The sequence below is a fragment of the Ciconia boyciana genome, chromosome 23 (genome assembly GCF_034638445.1).
Source record: "Ciconia boyciana chromosome 23, ASM3463844v1, whole genome shotgun sequence".
Lineage (NCBI taxonomy): Eukaryota > Metazoa > Chordata > Aves > Ciconiiformes > Ciconiidae > Ciconia > Ciconia boyciana.
In genome coordinates, this window is record NC_132956.1 from 3,220,088 (window position 1) to 3,235,599 (window position 15,512).

The 15,512-nt window shown below is 46.7% G+C and overlaps 1 protein-coding gene across 1 annotated transcript; it reads left to right on the top strand.

The window, feature by feature from the left end:
• Positions 1-74: 74 nt before the first annotated feature.
• TMEM81 (transmembrane protein 81) lies at positions 75-866 on the top strand. The gene has a single exon (XM_072845055.1). The coding sequence runs from the start codon at positions 75-77 to the stop codon at positions 864-866; it is 792 nt and encodes a 263-aa protein (XP_072701156.1).
• The last annotated feature ends 14,646 nt before the right edge of the window (positions 867-15,512 follow it).

Genomic DNA, 15,512 nt, shown 5'->3' on the forward strand with positions numbered 1-15,512 from the left:
GTGGGTTTGGGTTTTTTTGATTACTGAATTTGCAGAGCTTTAGAAAGCAGCATGTCTGATTGATAAACCTCGATATGAAGACCTTGGGGAACAGCCACATCCTTGGGATATTACTTTGTGCTTTCTGTCTCCTGTTGGTAGTTTCCTTTGACCAAGTTACCATCCCAGCAGAGCTGAAGTCAGCTGTAGCGAAAGTTACCGTCAACACCACATCCTGCAGTGTCACCTGTGGGCTGGGCTTCAAACTGGAGGAGATGTGCGAGATCACTCCCGCCGGAGAGAGGAGGAATTGTACCTTGAACAGGTCCAACTGCCTGACCAGTTGGGTCTGTGGCTTACTCCACTTCACCGTCCCTGCGGGCAAACCCTTCCAGTTCAGCTGCCTGACCTCGGACGCCGTCGGCTTTGGTAGCCAAGCCTATAGCTATACGTGGAGGCTTGCCCAAGGCCTCATCACCACGAATGATGTACTGTTCAAACCTTTCAAAAACCCTGGTTCTATCATCAGATTTTCCCCTACCAGCGAGTCCGATGCAGGGACTTACCGATGTGACGTGCAGATGTTGAAGACATTCAGAGTCATCAAGAGGGTCTACTTTGGGGTCAGAGTGATCCAAAATGACTTGGTGGATCTGAACTTTCAAAAATCCTTGACCTGGGAACAGAAGTTAGCAGCAAATGAGGAGGAAGGAAACACAGAAAACAGCACCCATGAAGAAGTACGAGAGCGGCAGCACTTTTGGCAAGGAGTATTGTTTTATGACTACTTGGTAGGAGTTGGAAGTGGAGTGATAGGGAGTGTCTTGCTGAGCGTGGCTCTCTGCTTCTTGCAGAAGATTTTGAGAAGGAGAGCTGCAGAGAAATGAACTGAGATTTAATGCAATTGCTTGTCTCTCTCTCTTTATTAGTACTGATGCAGTATTTCATGGCGATATTTGCAATTTTTTTTCTGTCTGGCACAGTTTATTACCAAATCTTTTCTTAAGCTTCTGAGTCTGCTAAGTTAGTACAGGACTGTAGCACCAGAGCTCGAGTCTTAATGGCATCGTGCAGACAGCAGCTCCAGATGGGGCAAGGCAGTTTGCCTCCACATTGTGTGAAAGGATGGTCTGGAATGGTCCCGACAGGAGTTAGAGGACACTGAGCCACAGAAACTGCCCACTGCTTGCTGCTAACTACCTTGCCGTGCTCCTCTAGCTGGCCTTTATTTTACCTCTAGGTGTTTGGGGTTTTTTATTTAGCTAATAACTTGCGATCCTGATTCCTGTCTTATTTCCTCAAATTTCTTCTGCTTTGCCCAGAACTCTGTGGTGATGTGAGCTGACACAGATCACTATTTGGTAAATGGTGTTTCTCCAGCAAGAGGTGCAAAGAAGTAAGGACGCTTTCGAGGTGGGCTTACAAACCAGGTTTCCTGGCTGGCTGGTGTCCTTTCCGTCAGATCCAAGCGGTCCAGTCCCAGCAGCTGTGGGGCAGCGTGGGGACGAGGGGTGGACCACCACTGCCTGCTTCCTCTAGAGAGATTTATCTCCCTCTGCTAGAGCCCAGAAAACTGTAAAGTATCTTCAAGCGATAGCTTGGAGCTTGCACTGTTTCCTTTGTAGTGTAGAATGGCGAAGCAGGGAGCATTGGGTAGCACAAGCGAGACTTCAATTTGAGCACTGCTGCTTAGGAACATAACTGGGTGTTTTTAATCATGACTGAGAGCTGAGCTCATTCCTAAAATCTTTAAAGGGGGAGGAAGGAAAGAGTTCAGTGGGCATGTGGATCTTTCATTTTTCCTGGTGATTAATAAGTATAAAACATGGAGCAACTCAGTAGGGAGTATTGTTTCCCCCTTGGTAGCAGAATCCACAGAGGGACCTATTAAGTGCCTTCTCTTTCTACTTTCTGTCTCTTATTTTACAGTAAACAACTATATTTACTAAGTCTGTTTCCTTTTTTTTTTTTTTCCTTCTGTGAACTAAAGTACAGGAATGCATAGCACACCCAGTTCTGGGGAAAATAATGATACGACTCTAATATTAAAGATTGAAGCATACTATTATTTTTTCTTTTTACCAGGACAACAACAAAAAAGCTTTAATATAGAAAAAGATGGATATAGAAGTAAATACTTTATTTGCAGAGAATCCTATATAAAAAAAATCAGACTGAAATGTAATGAGCCAAATCTTCATGTACAGTGAAGTCGGTAATAGGTGTATCAGGACAATGATCTGTGGACCCTGGGGCTGTCTAGCTGTATCTGAGTGGAGAAGCAAGCCTGTCGTCAGGCTTGAATTCCCAGTTTGTAGTTCTACTGAGTTCTCTATTTCTGCGGGGAGACTTTAATGGGCACAATAACCAGCAGAAGTTTGGAAACGTTGCAGGGAACCGTTCTGCAGTGACAGAAGATGCCTTTGGGAAGATGCACTGTCCCTTCCTGATGGCTGGGGTGACCTGGAAGGGACGGGGGGGTTGCTACACAGTTGTGACAGACAGCAAGGGACTGTACGTCCTTCTTCTGCCTGGTGACCTGGTCCCGTGGGTCAGAAGCTCTTGGATGGTGATCCAGCTGTCCAATATTTTCTTGCTTCTGTTCTTCATCAGTTTCCTCTCGCTCAGCTCCACGATACTGAAGTTTCTCCCGTGCTCAGTGCTGGCTTTGTCTTCGCTCGGCTGTTCCCTCTGGCTCTGCAATGCTTTTCTTTGTTTCTGTTCCTTTGCTAGGAGCACGTGCTGCTTTCTCTGGGCCTTATTCCAGTATCTCCCGGTCTTTAGCTCGTTGAGGGCAACCTCATCTGTGGTCAGCCCGCTTCGTTCTTCTGCGATTCTCGAGGCCCTGGCCTTTAGCAGCCAGTTCTTGTGTTGCTTCCTCAAGGACCACTTGCTCCTTTCGCATGCCAGCCTCCCTCTGTTCCCGTTATCTCCTGCTCTGCCCTCTGGGCTTTCATTGCATCGCCTTGGTTTTGCTGACACTCTAGTTGGGTTACTTAGACGCTCTGCAGCAGCCTTCTCCTGCAGCAAGCTCATATAATGACGTGCATGGTGAGGAATCGTAAGCTCTCTTGAGCTGGCAGTGATGTGTGGTGGTGGGCACACATCTATGGCCTCTGCTGGTGATTTGTTCTCGCTGGCTTTATTTCTGTCCCTGCTCGCTGCACTCTGCAGGCAAAGTTCACCCCTGTGCTACAGCCCTTTCTCTCTTGGGGTGCTATTTTCATCAACCTGAAGGCACTTAGGGAGCCACTGGTCCTGTTTGTGTTGCTTGCAGCCCTGCTCCTGGCCTCCTGACCCGTGAGGCATTTCTTGTTCCCTGGAAATTGGTCTGTACTGGCTGCATCTGCTTTCCAGGAGTTCTTGAAATCTTCTGCACTCCTCTGCACTTAACGCCACAGAAACTGGAATCGCTTAACTCATCGTAGGTGGGGAAGTCATCTGTAAGTAGTCCTCCCCATGCAGGTGTACCGGTACAGAGATCTGCGCTGGGACCTTCCTGGCCACCAGCCGGTGCTGCTCCTGCATCAGGCCCTGAATTCTCACCCGGCTGAGTGCTGGTATCAGTAAAGCCCAGGCCACTGTCCCACTCCGGATGGAGAAATGCCTGCTTTTCTTCTTTGACTTTACTGCTTTCACTTTCTGCCTAAAAACAAACACCTACAAGCTGTTAGATATCTTTGGGGCTATCCTCCCTGGATAGCTGAGCATGAGTCATCTCTCTAAGCATCCTCCAACCATATGCAATGGCAGGATTTCTCTCTTGCCTTAAGCTCTCCCTGCTACTGCTGTAAACAGCCTGAGATGTGGCCTTACCGAGGTCCCAGAGACACTGGAGAGAGCCGCAGGGATGGAGAAACAGCTGCTGAAACTCAGCTCATTTTGATGAACGAGGGCTAATGCCTGAAAGAGAAGTATAATAAGAGCAGGGAACATGAAATCTGGTTTAGCAAACCTGATGATGTAAGGCTGAGGTGACCGAGAAAAATTTTCAGAAGGTATGAAAGCAAAATGGGATGGGATACCTTACAGTTCAGCTCTTCTTTTCCGGTGGCACAGAGTGCAGGAAGTGGGTAATTACATTCATTATCGTTGTTGCAATCCTGTGGCAGCACGTAATCAAAGAAAGCCCTGCGGAGAAAGCAAAGAGAAACACAGGTCCCTCCCCAGCCCAGCAAGAAGGCCTGGCTGGCTCCGTGCTTTGGCGTGTTGAGGGCCAATTTTTGCTATTGTCTGAATAGCCAAACCGGTGCTGAATAGCCTGAATATTGTCTGAATAGCCAAGGAACCGGTGCGAGGCAGGAGCTAGGTCAACCTGTTTCAAGGTTAGTAGACGCAGCTGATTAGAAATCCAGCTTTGAGAGATGTTGGCTGACCTTGTGCTTCACATGCTATGCTACTGCTGCTTTCTAGGAGACGTTTCTTTACCTTGAGCAATGCGTTGTACATACCCATCTAGGCAGAGATTTAAACCCGATTTGTTGCAGTTCTCTTCCTTGCAGCATTGCTCGTTCCCTGCTCTGGAGTCCGTCTGGGTTGCAGCATCAGATGTTCGGGGAGGCTCGTGGGCAGACTTCTGTCTATGCACTTCCAGTGTAATCTGTTCCCCTGTGCTCTGGAGTGTTTCTAGAACCTCCTGTAAGCTGGCTCTGGAGATATCTTTTCCATTGACCTGGTTAGAAGGGGAGCAGATTGCAAAACAGTCCATTCATACTTACTAATCTCATGTTTTCTTAATGCAGAATTCCTTTGCCTTGCCAAGGAGCTCGCCTGTCCCCAAAGCTGGTAGCTCTACTACAGAATTAACTGCTCAGAGGCTCAGCAAAATTTCCCCAAATTGGGGAAAAATATCCATGTAGGTAGGGCTCTTAATCGCTTCCTCATTCTGCTGCAGACATGGGAGATGAAATCAGATCTCTGTATCTCAAGTGTGCTTATAAGATCAGTATGAAAAAAAGTTACAGTAAATTCCATGTTTTGCATTGGTTTACTGTTAATCTGCCCTGTTGATACTTGCATTGGGCTATCTGGCTTCTTTTATCTTAAAACCTGTTTCTAATCAACTTGACTGAAACCACAGTGAGCCTCTTCTAAGCAAGGTGAAGCACATTGACCCAGCCTTTTGCCCAGATTTAACACCACAGTGAGCAAACTCTGCATGCAAAGAGCCCTAGATTTCTGTCCTGCAAAAGTCTTCTCACCCCCAGGAAATCCTCCTCTTTCCACAGCCTGTAAAAAGCAGCAGCAGCAGCACCATGCAGTGTGCACCCCTGTTTCAGCCTCCTCGGGAGCCTGCTGCCTGGTCCAGATCTCTGCTGTCCCTGGGTGTCTTTGTGGCAGGTGCCTGTAGCGTACATCCCAGCACGTGCAAAGAGCAGTCACCCTTTTTAATACATATAAGCAAAAATACAAACAGCTAATGAAAACTGAAATAGGCACTTTCCACACACCTGAGCTCTTTTTGCCTATGGGACATGAAGAAATGGGCAACTGAACTTTGCGAGAGACCCATCACGGGAGAGAGGAAGCTGCGTGCTGCTGCCTGCTCTCCTGTCCGTTTTGCTGCGTGGGACGAGACCTCCTCCGGTCTCGTTTGGGGCAGGCTGTGGGATCCCCTCTGTGCGGAAGAACTCTCTGAATAGCAGGAGCAGACATATGCTGGGTTTGGGAGCTAATGGTTAAAATCAACAAAGAGAAGCTGTCCCATCTGGAAGAGCCTCTCTGCACTTTGTAATGTAAATGCAGGGGCTTGCATCCCCTGGGCAGCTGTGTTTTAGAAATGCAGAGAGATTACATGAAAGGTCCAGGACAATCCATTTTCTCACTGCTTAGCTGAGGAGGTCAGAGTGGGAGCCAAAAGGGTCTTTCATCTTTTTATTGTGTCCTTCCTTTTTTTTTCCAAGGGGAGCCAGATGCCCGGAGCAGGAAAGATTAATATTTTTTTTTTTAATGCTTATTTTAAGATGGAGGGCTGTGATGGCCAGTGTGGCTCCAGCTATCAGAAAGGATGGGACTGGGCCTCTTATTGGCATAGCTGCTGTTTGAAACGGCACTTTCCTTGTATGCTTTTTGAGTTTTGCAGCAATCTAAAGTATGTTGGCTGATGTTTACGTTAGCAGGTCTGCTGAGGGATGGAGGGGAAGGAGGGGAGAGCAGGCTGAGCTGAGGGAAAGAGAGGTCACACAAAGGGAATAGGGGAGGTCGGAGGTACAGGGAGGTCACTGAAAGCAGCTGAAGCAAGGACCCTTCGAAACAGCATCCCCTCCCCATCCCTACATTTCTTTCTGTCTCTTCCTGTAGTCTGCGTGTTTTCTTAGTCACTGTCCCTGCTCTTCCCAACAGAACTGGCTGAATTGCAGAAAAACAAGTATCTCTGCCTGCTCTGAATTGGTAATATGGTGCCTACACTTCTTTTTCCCACTCTTGGCCAGTTTCTCTGCCTCACCTGGAGAGGATGGCAGGGACTGCATGCAGACCCAGCATGCTACCAGCTCCCAGCTGAAGGGGTTTTTCATGGTACAAACTTCTGCTGCCTGCTGATGGTCCTAAGCATTAGGAAGCAATTAGTATTGTACATACTAAAGCCGGACAGATTGTGTGAGGGAGGAAGTCAATTTGCTAATGGCATTAGCACTTGGAAAGAAGGAGGTAATAACAGAATGGTGAGGCATAGGCAGCTGTTTAAATTGCTGTTAGCTACTGAAGCTTATCTAAATTGAATAACTAGATTGCCTTAACTGCTGGAACTTGAATGGCAGCAAAGAGAAAAACAAACCCTGTATGCTTCTTTTGCACTTTGATGGGGCTGTATGACTCTTCCATCCTCTGCACGTTGGATCTGTGTTGATTTTTTTACTTGTTCCTGCAGTTGCTTGCAGCAGTTCAGCGATTTTGGGGGATATATTGAACAGTGCAGCTCTCGGGCTGTTGTGTTCTTGTTCCCCCCTTTCCCACTCACTGCTGCTTCTCACATGCTGCTTTTCCTCTCCCTTTGGCTCATTTATTTAGTATCTCGTTTATTGCAGGCATTCCCTAAGCCTCACACAGGATAAAGGGAGTAACTGGAAATGCGGTAATTTTCTTTAATGACCTTTGGTTTTGTAAAACATCTTTCCTAGTCAGGTAGTTCAGAGCATTTTACAAAATAGTGACTGTTTCTGTGGGAGCAGCAGCTAGGCTGGTGAATGCACCAGCAACGCAGACCCCATCGGTCCTGGCCAGGCTGCTTTGGAGGCTGATTGCAGGACAGACATTTGCATAGCTCCCGCAGAGGTTTTTAGGAGGTAAAGAGTGAAATACTTTGCTTATGGCTAAGAAATGCATGTGAATGCATAACTACTGCCTGCACCTCCCTTCCCAAGGATAGCGTCGTCGGATCTCTTCTGCACTGTGCTGGGAACCACTTTGCCAAGGAACATTTTCCAAGTCCACGGAATGATCCTTTTGAAAACCAGGGAAATTCAGAGTTCACTCGTCCCTTTCCTTTTGCTGGCTTTCTCCAGCAGAGGTACATTGTGTAGCTGTCAATGTTTTGCCTGTGTTCTTCCCTGCATTTTCTCTAGGAAACCGCAGCTTTTTGGCAGTCATTTCTGCCACAGAATACTGCATAAATGTGTTCATTTGTTGCCTACCTCTAGTGATGCTGGCTTAGACCTGTGGAACTCGCGTACAAAGCAGCGTGTTTAGCTAAAGCATGCTGAATACCGTGGGTTTAATTCATGCGTCATCTTAGGCTGAGTATAGAAAAGCAAATTCACTATTGCAGCACTAATCCTAGGCAGGAGTGTTTTAGTTAACTCTGAACTAGCGTGTGCTGAGTCATGATGTAGACCATAATGAGGTTTTTTTGTGCTTAGTTCTGATGATTGTTAATTTGATGCCATGATTTAATTTAATCAGAACCTTTAGACCAGAATTATTTAGCAGCATATGAAATAACTCTTCCCTTTGCTTTGACTGTTTTGAAGTTTCTTCTTCTTTAGCAGAATTTTTGTCTTTGGCTTCAGTGTGGGTCAATAAATCAATATTATTGAAGAGCAACTGAGTGTCAGTAAAGGACAAAGTCTTTTTAGGCAGTAAAATACGGTTTTATGAGTTTTCAAATACGACATGCTGAGTTCTGTTGAAATTCTGGCTTTCCATGGTAGGTCGTAACTCCCCAAAATGATAAGACAAATAATAGGAGGATATGATTAAGCAAAACCAACTGTAGCATAGATTTGCACCAAGCTTTTAAGATGCTGTCCCCCCGGTGTCCCTGACAGCATAAGCGTTGCTTTATTTTGTCCACAGAAGTAAAAAGATCAACTGCTTATTTTTTGAGTAGGAATTTTATGAAAACGCTGGGTATGAAGCATCTTCAGAGTGGTAGGAACCTGTTGGCTTTAAAGATTTACTCACAGAGGTAATTTACTTGTACCTTGATTTGGTCCCAAAAGGAGAGAAGAAAGATCATTTTCAAGCAGTTCCTCTTTCTTGGAGCTTTCCTGCTCGGTTTCCCAGGAACGAAGCGGGCTCTGCTGATGTTACAAGCCTAATCTGACCTCTCTCTGCCCATCTGCCCCAGGCTTCTGAGTTCATTCCAACCAGTGTCCATCTGTCCCTTGCTTTTCTGTGCCCCTTACATTTAAAAAAGCTGCTCTTGTTTATCTTTCCGGGGCAGAGGAGTCTTTCATTATCCCCTGTCATCAATCCCAGGCTAGTTTGCCTAAACTTGGGTGCTCTCTGTGGAAACTGCCTGTTTCTTCCTGATGCTTTTTCATTTCCAAGGAAGGTCTACTTTTATTTTGTCTCTTTACATCTGTTTTGTGAGAGGAGGGCTGGATCGGTGTAAATCCTTTGCTTGTCCATTTGGTATTTGCAAGTGAAGTGACAGTTGTATAGAAAACCATTAACGAAACCTCTCTGCGAGTGTCCGGGCTGGGGACTCGGCGAGCAGCGTGGCGTGCTGTGTAGGCAGCAAGCGTGAGACTGAACAACATGAGAAATCCTTTCTAGAAACAAGAAATCCTTTAAAATGCCCATGGGGAAGTAATGAGGAGGATGTTTTTTCTGAGGTGGGTCATAAACCATTAGCTTTGGGGTAGATTCCTTTTAATTCTTGGAGTGTTTTCATACCAATTTTAAGGGATTTGCTTGAACTGTCTTTTTCTGTGACTTTAAACAAAGGAGCAGTAAACCAATTCAGCCACCCTCCCCCTCCAGGAAAAACCCCAAACAACTCATACGAATTTGAACCTCATATGGAAATGCTTTAGGTTTCACAGAAAGTTATCTATTTCCCCTTGATATTTTTGTGTAGAAAAACACCTCTCTTGGGACCAGGCCTGCCAAAATATCGCAGCAAGGGCTGTACTCATAGTGGCTGCAGCCTTAATGCCTGAAACCTGTGTCGGAGCCTTTGCTGGAAACACACTGACGCTCCTAGATAAATGGTTTTTAATTCTCAAATGCAGCCGAGCTCTCGTGGGGTTACAGTCATGAGCTGGTGCTGGCTCTCTGGGACCGATGGGCACAAGTGATGCCTCACAGCATCCTTCACCCAGCGTCCGTGCAGCACGGCTTGCCGGCGTGCTCTCTTGGCAGGGCTGTGCTTGTGTTTCCACTAGGACCTGCCTGTTTATCAGCGACGATAGGTTTGTCTCCGTGTTTTATATCACGTGCAGCGGCATTTAATGATGGCTCTTGAGAAAGCAGGAGTGCCCTTGCAGGGGCTGAACTGGGGAGGGATTCATCTCAGTCTTGGCCGCTCCCTGCTGGTTTCTTTAACGATGCTGCCCTCACCTTTACGAAGCCCCGTCGCAGTGTAAATCCCTGAGCTAATTACAGCCCCGGTGATGAGCGGCCTTGCCCGCAGCTCTGCAGAGCATGGGGCAGAGGGGCAGGAGCCTGCCGGGGTCTGAGCACAGCTGAGCGTGGCCTCTTGGGGCCCTTTGCGATCGATGCCAGGAGCTGGGCAGTGCTATATGGCAACCGAATACGCTTGTCCCCTCAACTTGTGGGTGGCTGTAACTTCTGGGAAGGGAAGGAGCAGCTGCTCTGTGCCTGGCTGTGGGGCAGGCTGGGTCCCTGCTCTGCCTGCTCACCGCTGCCCTGGCCCTGCTGCTCCAGGGCAGTGCTTCCCCCCGTCCTTCCCTCCGTCCTTAGGGGCTCAGAGGGGGTCTTGGGAGCGCATCTCGCTGCAGCCAGTGCCTGAGTCCCCCCCCGTGCACCCCGTGGTCAAGCATGGTGTTTCTTTTAGGGGCTACATGGAAGTGAATGCATCCAGGATGGGCTGAGGGAAAGAGTTTGGGTGAGACTCCCCACGACCTGGTGCTGCTGAGCCCAGCTTCTCGTCTGTCCGCTCTCCAGCATGACTGCGTCTGGCTTCAGCTTAGCTCCAGTGGAGACCCTCAGGCCTGTGCCACCTACAGTTGCTTTAGCTGATCTCTTGACATCCTTCCCAAAGGTAGAAGGAAGCCAGGAGATTATTTTAAGGCCGGAACGAATGACTGTGATGAATTAATCTGACATAACATAGATGAGGTGATTTCATGCAGCACTTCCTGCAATGAAGGAAATTATTTTCTATAATGTAAGTGAACCTTTGCAAGCCTGCTAGCGTGTGGCTGATCTAGTAGATATCTTTCCTGGAAGAATTCCAGTCTTGGTTTAAAGGCTGTGATTGATGATGAAGCTTTTTGGCAAGCTATTCCAGCCATCAGTTACCCTTTCTGCTAATAAGGTGCATGAAATTTTTGACTTTCATTTGAAAAGTGAAGTAATGCTTGAGTTTTCTAGCATTACTTCCTAGCCATTGGAATACCAGCCAGAGGGAGCACATTATATTAACATCTCTAACCAGACCCTCAACACCCGCAATTCCTTGCTCCGTGGACAGTCTCTCCTCTTTTGGTTAGTTATCACTCTCATGGGATAGAACTTGAGTTTACTATATCTTAATTGACCTAACTTTTGCTGAGGGGTCCGGCTGCATGAGGATGGGGTCTCACTGGGCTCCTTGTTTGTATTAGTATTCGCAATTGGCAGTCAGGAAAAATATAGACCTGGGCCAGAGGGACCCCTGAGAAACCAAGGTACTAATTGCATTTAAAGCTGGACAGAAGTACTCCAGACTTCAGTAGTTGTCTAAAGTCTCCGAAGATCTTTATTTATGAACTGCGTGCTACTGTAGCCAATAAATAACCATAATTACAGTAAGTACAGTATGCTTACAATGTTCCCATTTGGTTTTCTTAAAAAAATAGTGTACAACAAAGTTACCGAGAAGAAAACTGCCCTGTTTGTGTGTAGTGAAGCCGGATTAAAATATTCACAGCAGAAGGTTTCTGTGGATGGGGGATAGCTTTGCAGGTTTAGAGCAGATGGGATTTAGACCCCCAGGCATTAGCTGAACGTGATGCCTGTGTTATCCAACTGATTCCTTGGGCAAAGATCTGAGTTTCTCCCATTCAGGGCACAACACTTAATGTGCCCTGCTGCAAACGTGAGCTGCTCCTGATTCAAACTCATATAGCTGAGTGCTGAATATAGCCCAGACAACCTAAAACCAGAAGCACAATCTTCAGTCTGCAAGTTCAATACTATCAGGTAGAAGATTATTTTATGTTAAATATGAATAAATCGGAACTGTAAAGCTCCTCTCATTTGGAAGTCTCAAATCATTTCACCCTTGTGAAATTACACCTTTGCATACTCCTTACAGCACCCTTGTCATGTTTTTTTTTACTACTGACAAATAAGATGGACCCTGTGAAATTAGATTACTTTCCTTAGCGAGCCGTTACAGTGCTGAGAACAAAACCCACAGCACTTAACTCATCCCTGTAAATTAATCTCTAAAGCAAATGCTCAGAGCAATTAAATGTAGGGGATTCTTCATGGGACAGGAAATTGATTTGCAACTTAATGCAATAGTGTAAAGCCAGTAAACTCTGTTAAGATGTTGAAATCTGAGTTTTCTCCCTGGGCCCTGAACACCTTTCCTTTTAAGCCCTGTGCTGCAGTTTAGGAAGCTCTAACTGGCTTTACAGTAGGCTTCTTCCACATCTTTTTCTCCTGTTGGTGGCTCTGGCTAGGTTTTATATGTAGATTTTTTATAGCCTGGATAAAGTTTAACTAGGTACAAATGCTGCATTTGCACATGCAAATCCTTTTCTGTGGGTCACCTAACCCCCTGATAAATGAAATGGCAGAACGGGCTGCCTAAGACAAGGCAGTCTGTGTGTTAACGGGACTTGTGTCTACGTACGGAAACGGAGCTGTCTTGTCTGGAGCAGGGTTTAGCCTGTAACCGTCTGGGCCTGAACTTGCCCTTTCTCGTCTGCCAGTGTTGTAAGTGGAAAACCTTTTCTGTCCCCCTCCCTCCCCAGTGTACCCTGTGGAGGTGTTTCCCTGTGCTTACCTGTGGCATTTCATAACGTGCCACTATCTTTCTGCTCTGCAGCTTTGGAGCGGCTGTGCAAATTCCCCCAAAATTTCAAAAAAATCTGTGAGGGAGAGACTGCCTGTTTACCATGTAGTGTTTTTGGAGTTTCTTTATGCTAATGCTCAGGAAGCATTGATGTCAGCTGAGCTGTGGCTGGCCGAGTTCGGTAAGGACTAGGTAGCAGAGACAGCACAGCTACAAGGACAGGTTTGCCACCGAGGACTCGGGCAGTGACTGATCAGCCTTGCTGAAGCCTGCGCTGCCATGGGTACGCTGCTCTTGGTGCCCGAGCTCGGTAGGTTGAGTCAGCTCTGATGCCTTATGTGAGCTGCAGTCATGCCTTTGACAGCAGCGTGAATACACAGATACTTTCAAACTGCAAAGAACTTGCAAATACACCATGACCTGCTTGCGCCTCGCTTTTCAGGAAGGGAAACTGAGGCAGTGAGTGCTGAAATAATTGCTTGGAGCTGTAGATGGAGTCAGTGTCAGAGCTGGGGTTAGAGCAAGTGGTTTTAAGGCCCTTGTGGTTATCACTAGGTCATACCTCTTTGCTTCTATGTTTAATCCTTAAAACGTTGCAAAAGCTCAGCAGTGTTTTGATTTAAAATGCATACTGATGAAACTGTATGTAGTGATGATTTGCCTTTTCAAAAAAGAGGTGTAGCTTGAATTCATATTGAAGACATTTAACTTTCAAGGGGATCTACTTGTCACTTGAAGGCTTTAGAAAATACTGTCCCATCAGTTTTACAAATTAGAATATATTCAGCCCATTTGCAATGCAGAGCAGTGCTAACTGGAACATTGGAAATCCAACTCATGTAGTTTTTCACTTATATAAAATATGCCTGTGGTCTAGTTTAACAAAGAAATGTATGGAAAATGTATTAACCTTCACAGGGAAATGTTGCAGGTGGCTGCTATTTAAAACCCAGTGTCACTGCAGCATTTAGATACTGTTTTAACCATGCAATAAAGCGTCTTGCTTTCCAACACGGCGCAGTTCAATAAAACAGAGAGAGCTAGTGGTGTTGCCAGACACATGTGGAAGCATCTGTTGAGACCAACTTTCTGTAAGAGACGCTGCAGAGCCTGCGTGGTCAGACCCAGACTGATGCTGAACCTCAGCCCTTGAATTTCACAGGAGTACCTTGCTTTGCTTTGCTTGCTTGTGAGAGTTCATCCAACGCGTGGTCCATCAAAGCACGTTCTTCGGCCCTGGAGGTGTCCAGTGTGCGCCTCTTGAAGGGAATTAGCTGTGTCCGTGGGCATGCAGGCGTAGCAGCCCCTTGGGAGAGCCGGCGTTTCGGCTGCCCCGAATGGGACTGGTGATGCACGATGGGGCGAACACAGCTGGCCTGACGCAGAATCTGTGCCTGGAAATGGTATGAACCTCATGACTGCAGCTAGGCTGTGCACCGAAGCAGCTCTCTCCTGCTCAGCAGTTCCTCCTGAGGAGTGCGGCAGGCTTCTTCGGTACGAGGGATTTCTATTCCGGTCCCCTCCTGCAGAGTCCTAGCTACTCTGCAGGATTGGACCTGGGGTGCCTCCAGCATCTGCATCTCCGTTTGGTGAAGGCTCTGGGCACGTCATTTAACCTTGCTGCTTTTGTTTGGTCCTCTCCTGAATCGGGCCCGTGCTTCTGCAGGGCTGCAGTGGCCATCATCCAGCAGTGCTCTGAAGGTCCAGTGAGTTTATGCCTCCTAAATATTGTCATCATGGCTACCGCTAGTTCTGCATATCGATCAGGTAACTGTTGCCCAAGCCCTAATTTGCTTTGCTTTTGAGCTAACACTGAATTCCTACTTTTCCTTTCATCCATCTTTTGTGGGAGAAAGGCTGAAGGCCCAGCGAGATGGAGGTGATAACAAAAATGCTGAATTAACAACATAAAATATTTTGCCAAACAAAGCTTCCAAACATCAATAAAAATATTTTAAAATCTTCAAGAACATAAATCATACAAAAATATAATTTATATTTAGCTGTTGTCCTTCTGAAAGAAATGTTTCAACCTGCTAGAGGGACCGAGGGGGGTAATTCATGGAGAGCTGCAGAGGGACACGGAGGAAGCTCAGGACAGGCTCCGGGGTGATGGTTCCCTGCCCTTGCTGCCTGCCTCAGTCTGCTGTGTATCGGTGGGAGCTGTTATCGTCCTTTTTCCACTTTATCCCAGGTGTTATTTGTGATGGCAACAGTGAGGTACCCTTTCTTTTTGCTGCAGCTGTGCTCTAAACGTTTAGGCTCTTTCATTAAGTTTATTTTGCTTTGCCTGTTTCTTAAAATGTTTCTCTTGTTTGCTAAACACATAGGAGCCCTTCTTCCTCAGCCGGGAGCCTTGCTGTTTGCATCGCACGGTGTGAACCTACTGGTACATTTACCTTCTTGCTTCCAGGGTAGGCCAAATGCTAAAAAAATTGTGATGGCATGCTATGGATATATACAATAGGCATAACTCTGGGAGACCAGGGATTTGTGCATGTAATCTGTCAAATGCTCACTAAGGCCTAGGACACGGTAGTTTTAAAATGATTAGTAAGGGCAAGGAGTCGGCATCTGGCGTAGAAACTGCATGTCAGTGCCTTGCCATTGCACAGTCCTGCAAGTGTAGCCCTTTGTCGGGTAATTCTGGAACTGAGATTGCTCAGGCCAGCAGTATTGTCTGCTGGGAAGGAGGAAGGTACGGGCAGGTAAAGCTCCCTAAAAGCGCGCTTGGGATCTAACCAGCAAGCAATGTCAATCAGCTCCTCATGAACTTTGATCAATTGCTTTACTGGGAGACAGAGAGATTTTAATATGCAACATCTATTCCCAACCAGTTTAGTTAATGGTGCACCTCCGCAGCCCTGTACTTCTCTGGGGTATCAGCCCTCCGTTTGCATTAGCTGTACAAGCCTTGGACCTGAAAACCAGACTAACTTACTGGTTGGATCTCAGTCTTGCAGTCCCAAGTTGAGACTGGTATTTTGGCTGGACGGAACCGTTTGTGTAGGGTGATGAATCTGACTGAGTCCAGATTTTCCTTGTTGCCCCAGTGACGGCTTCCTCGAGTCTCCAGTTCTTGGTTAAATTATGTAATATTCCTTTTTCTTCCGCCTTTAAG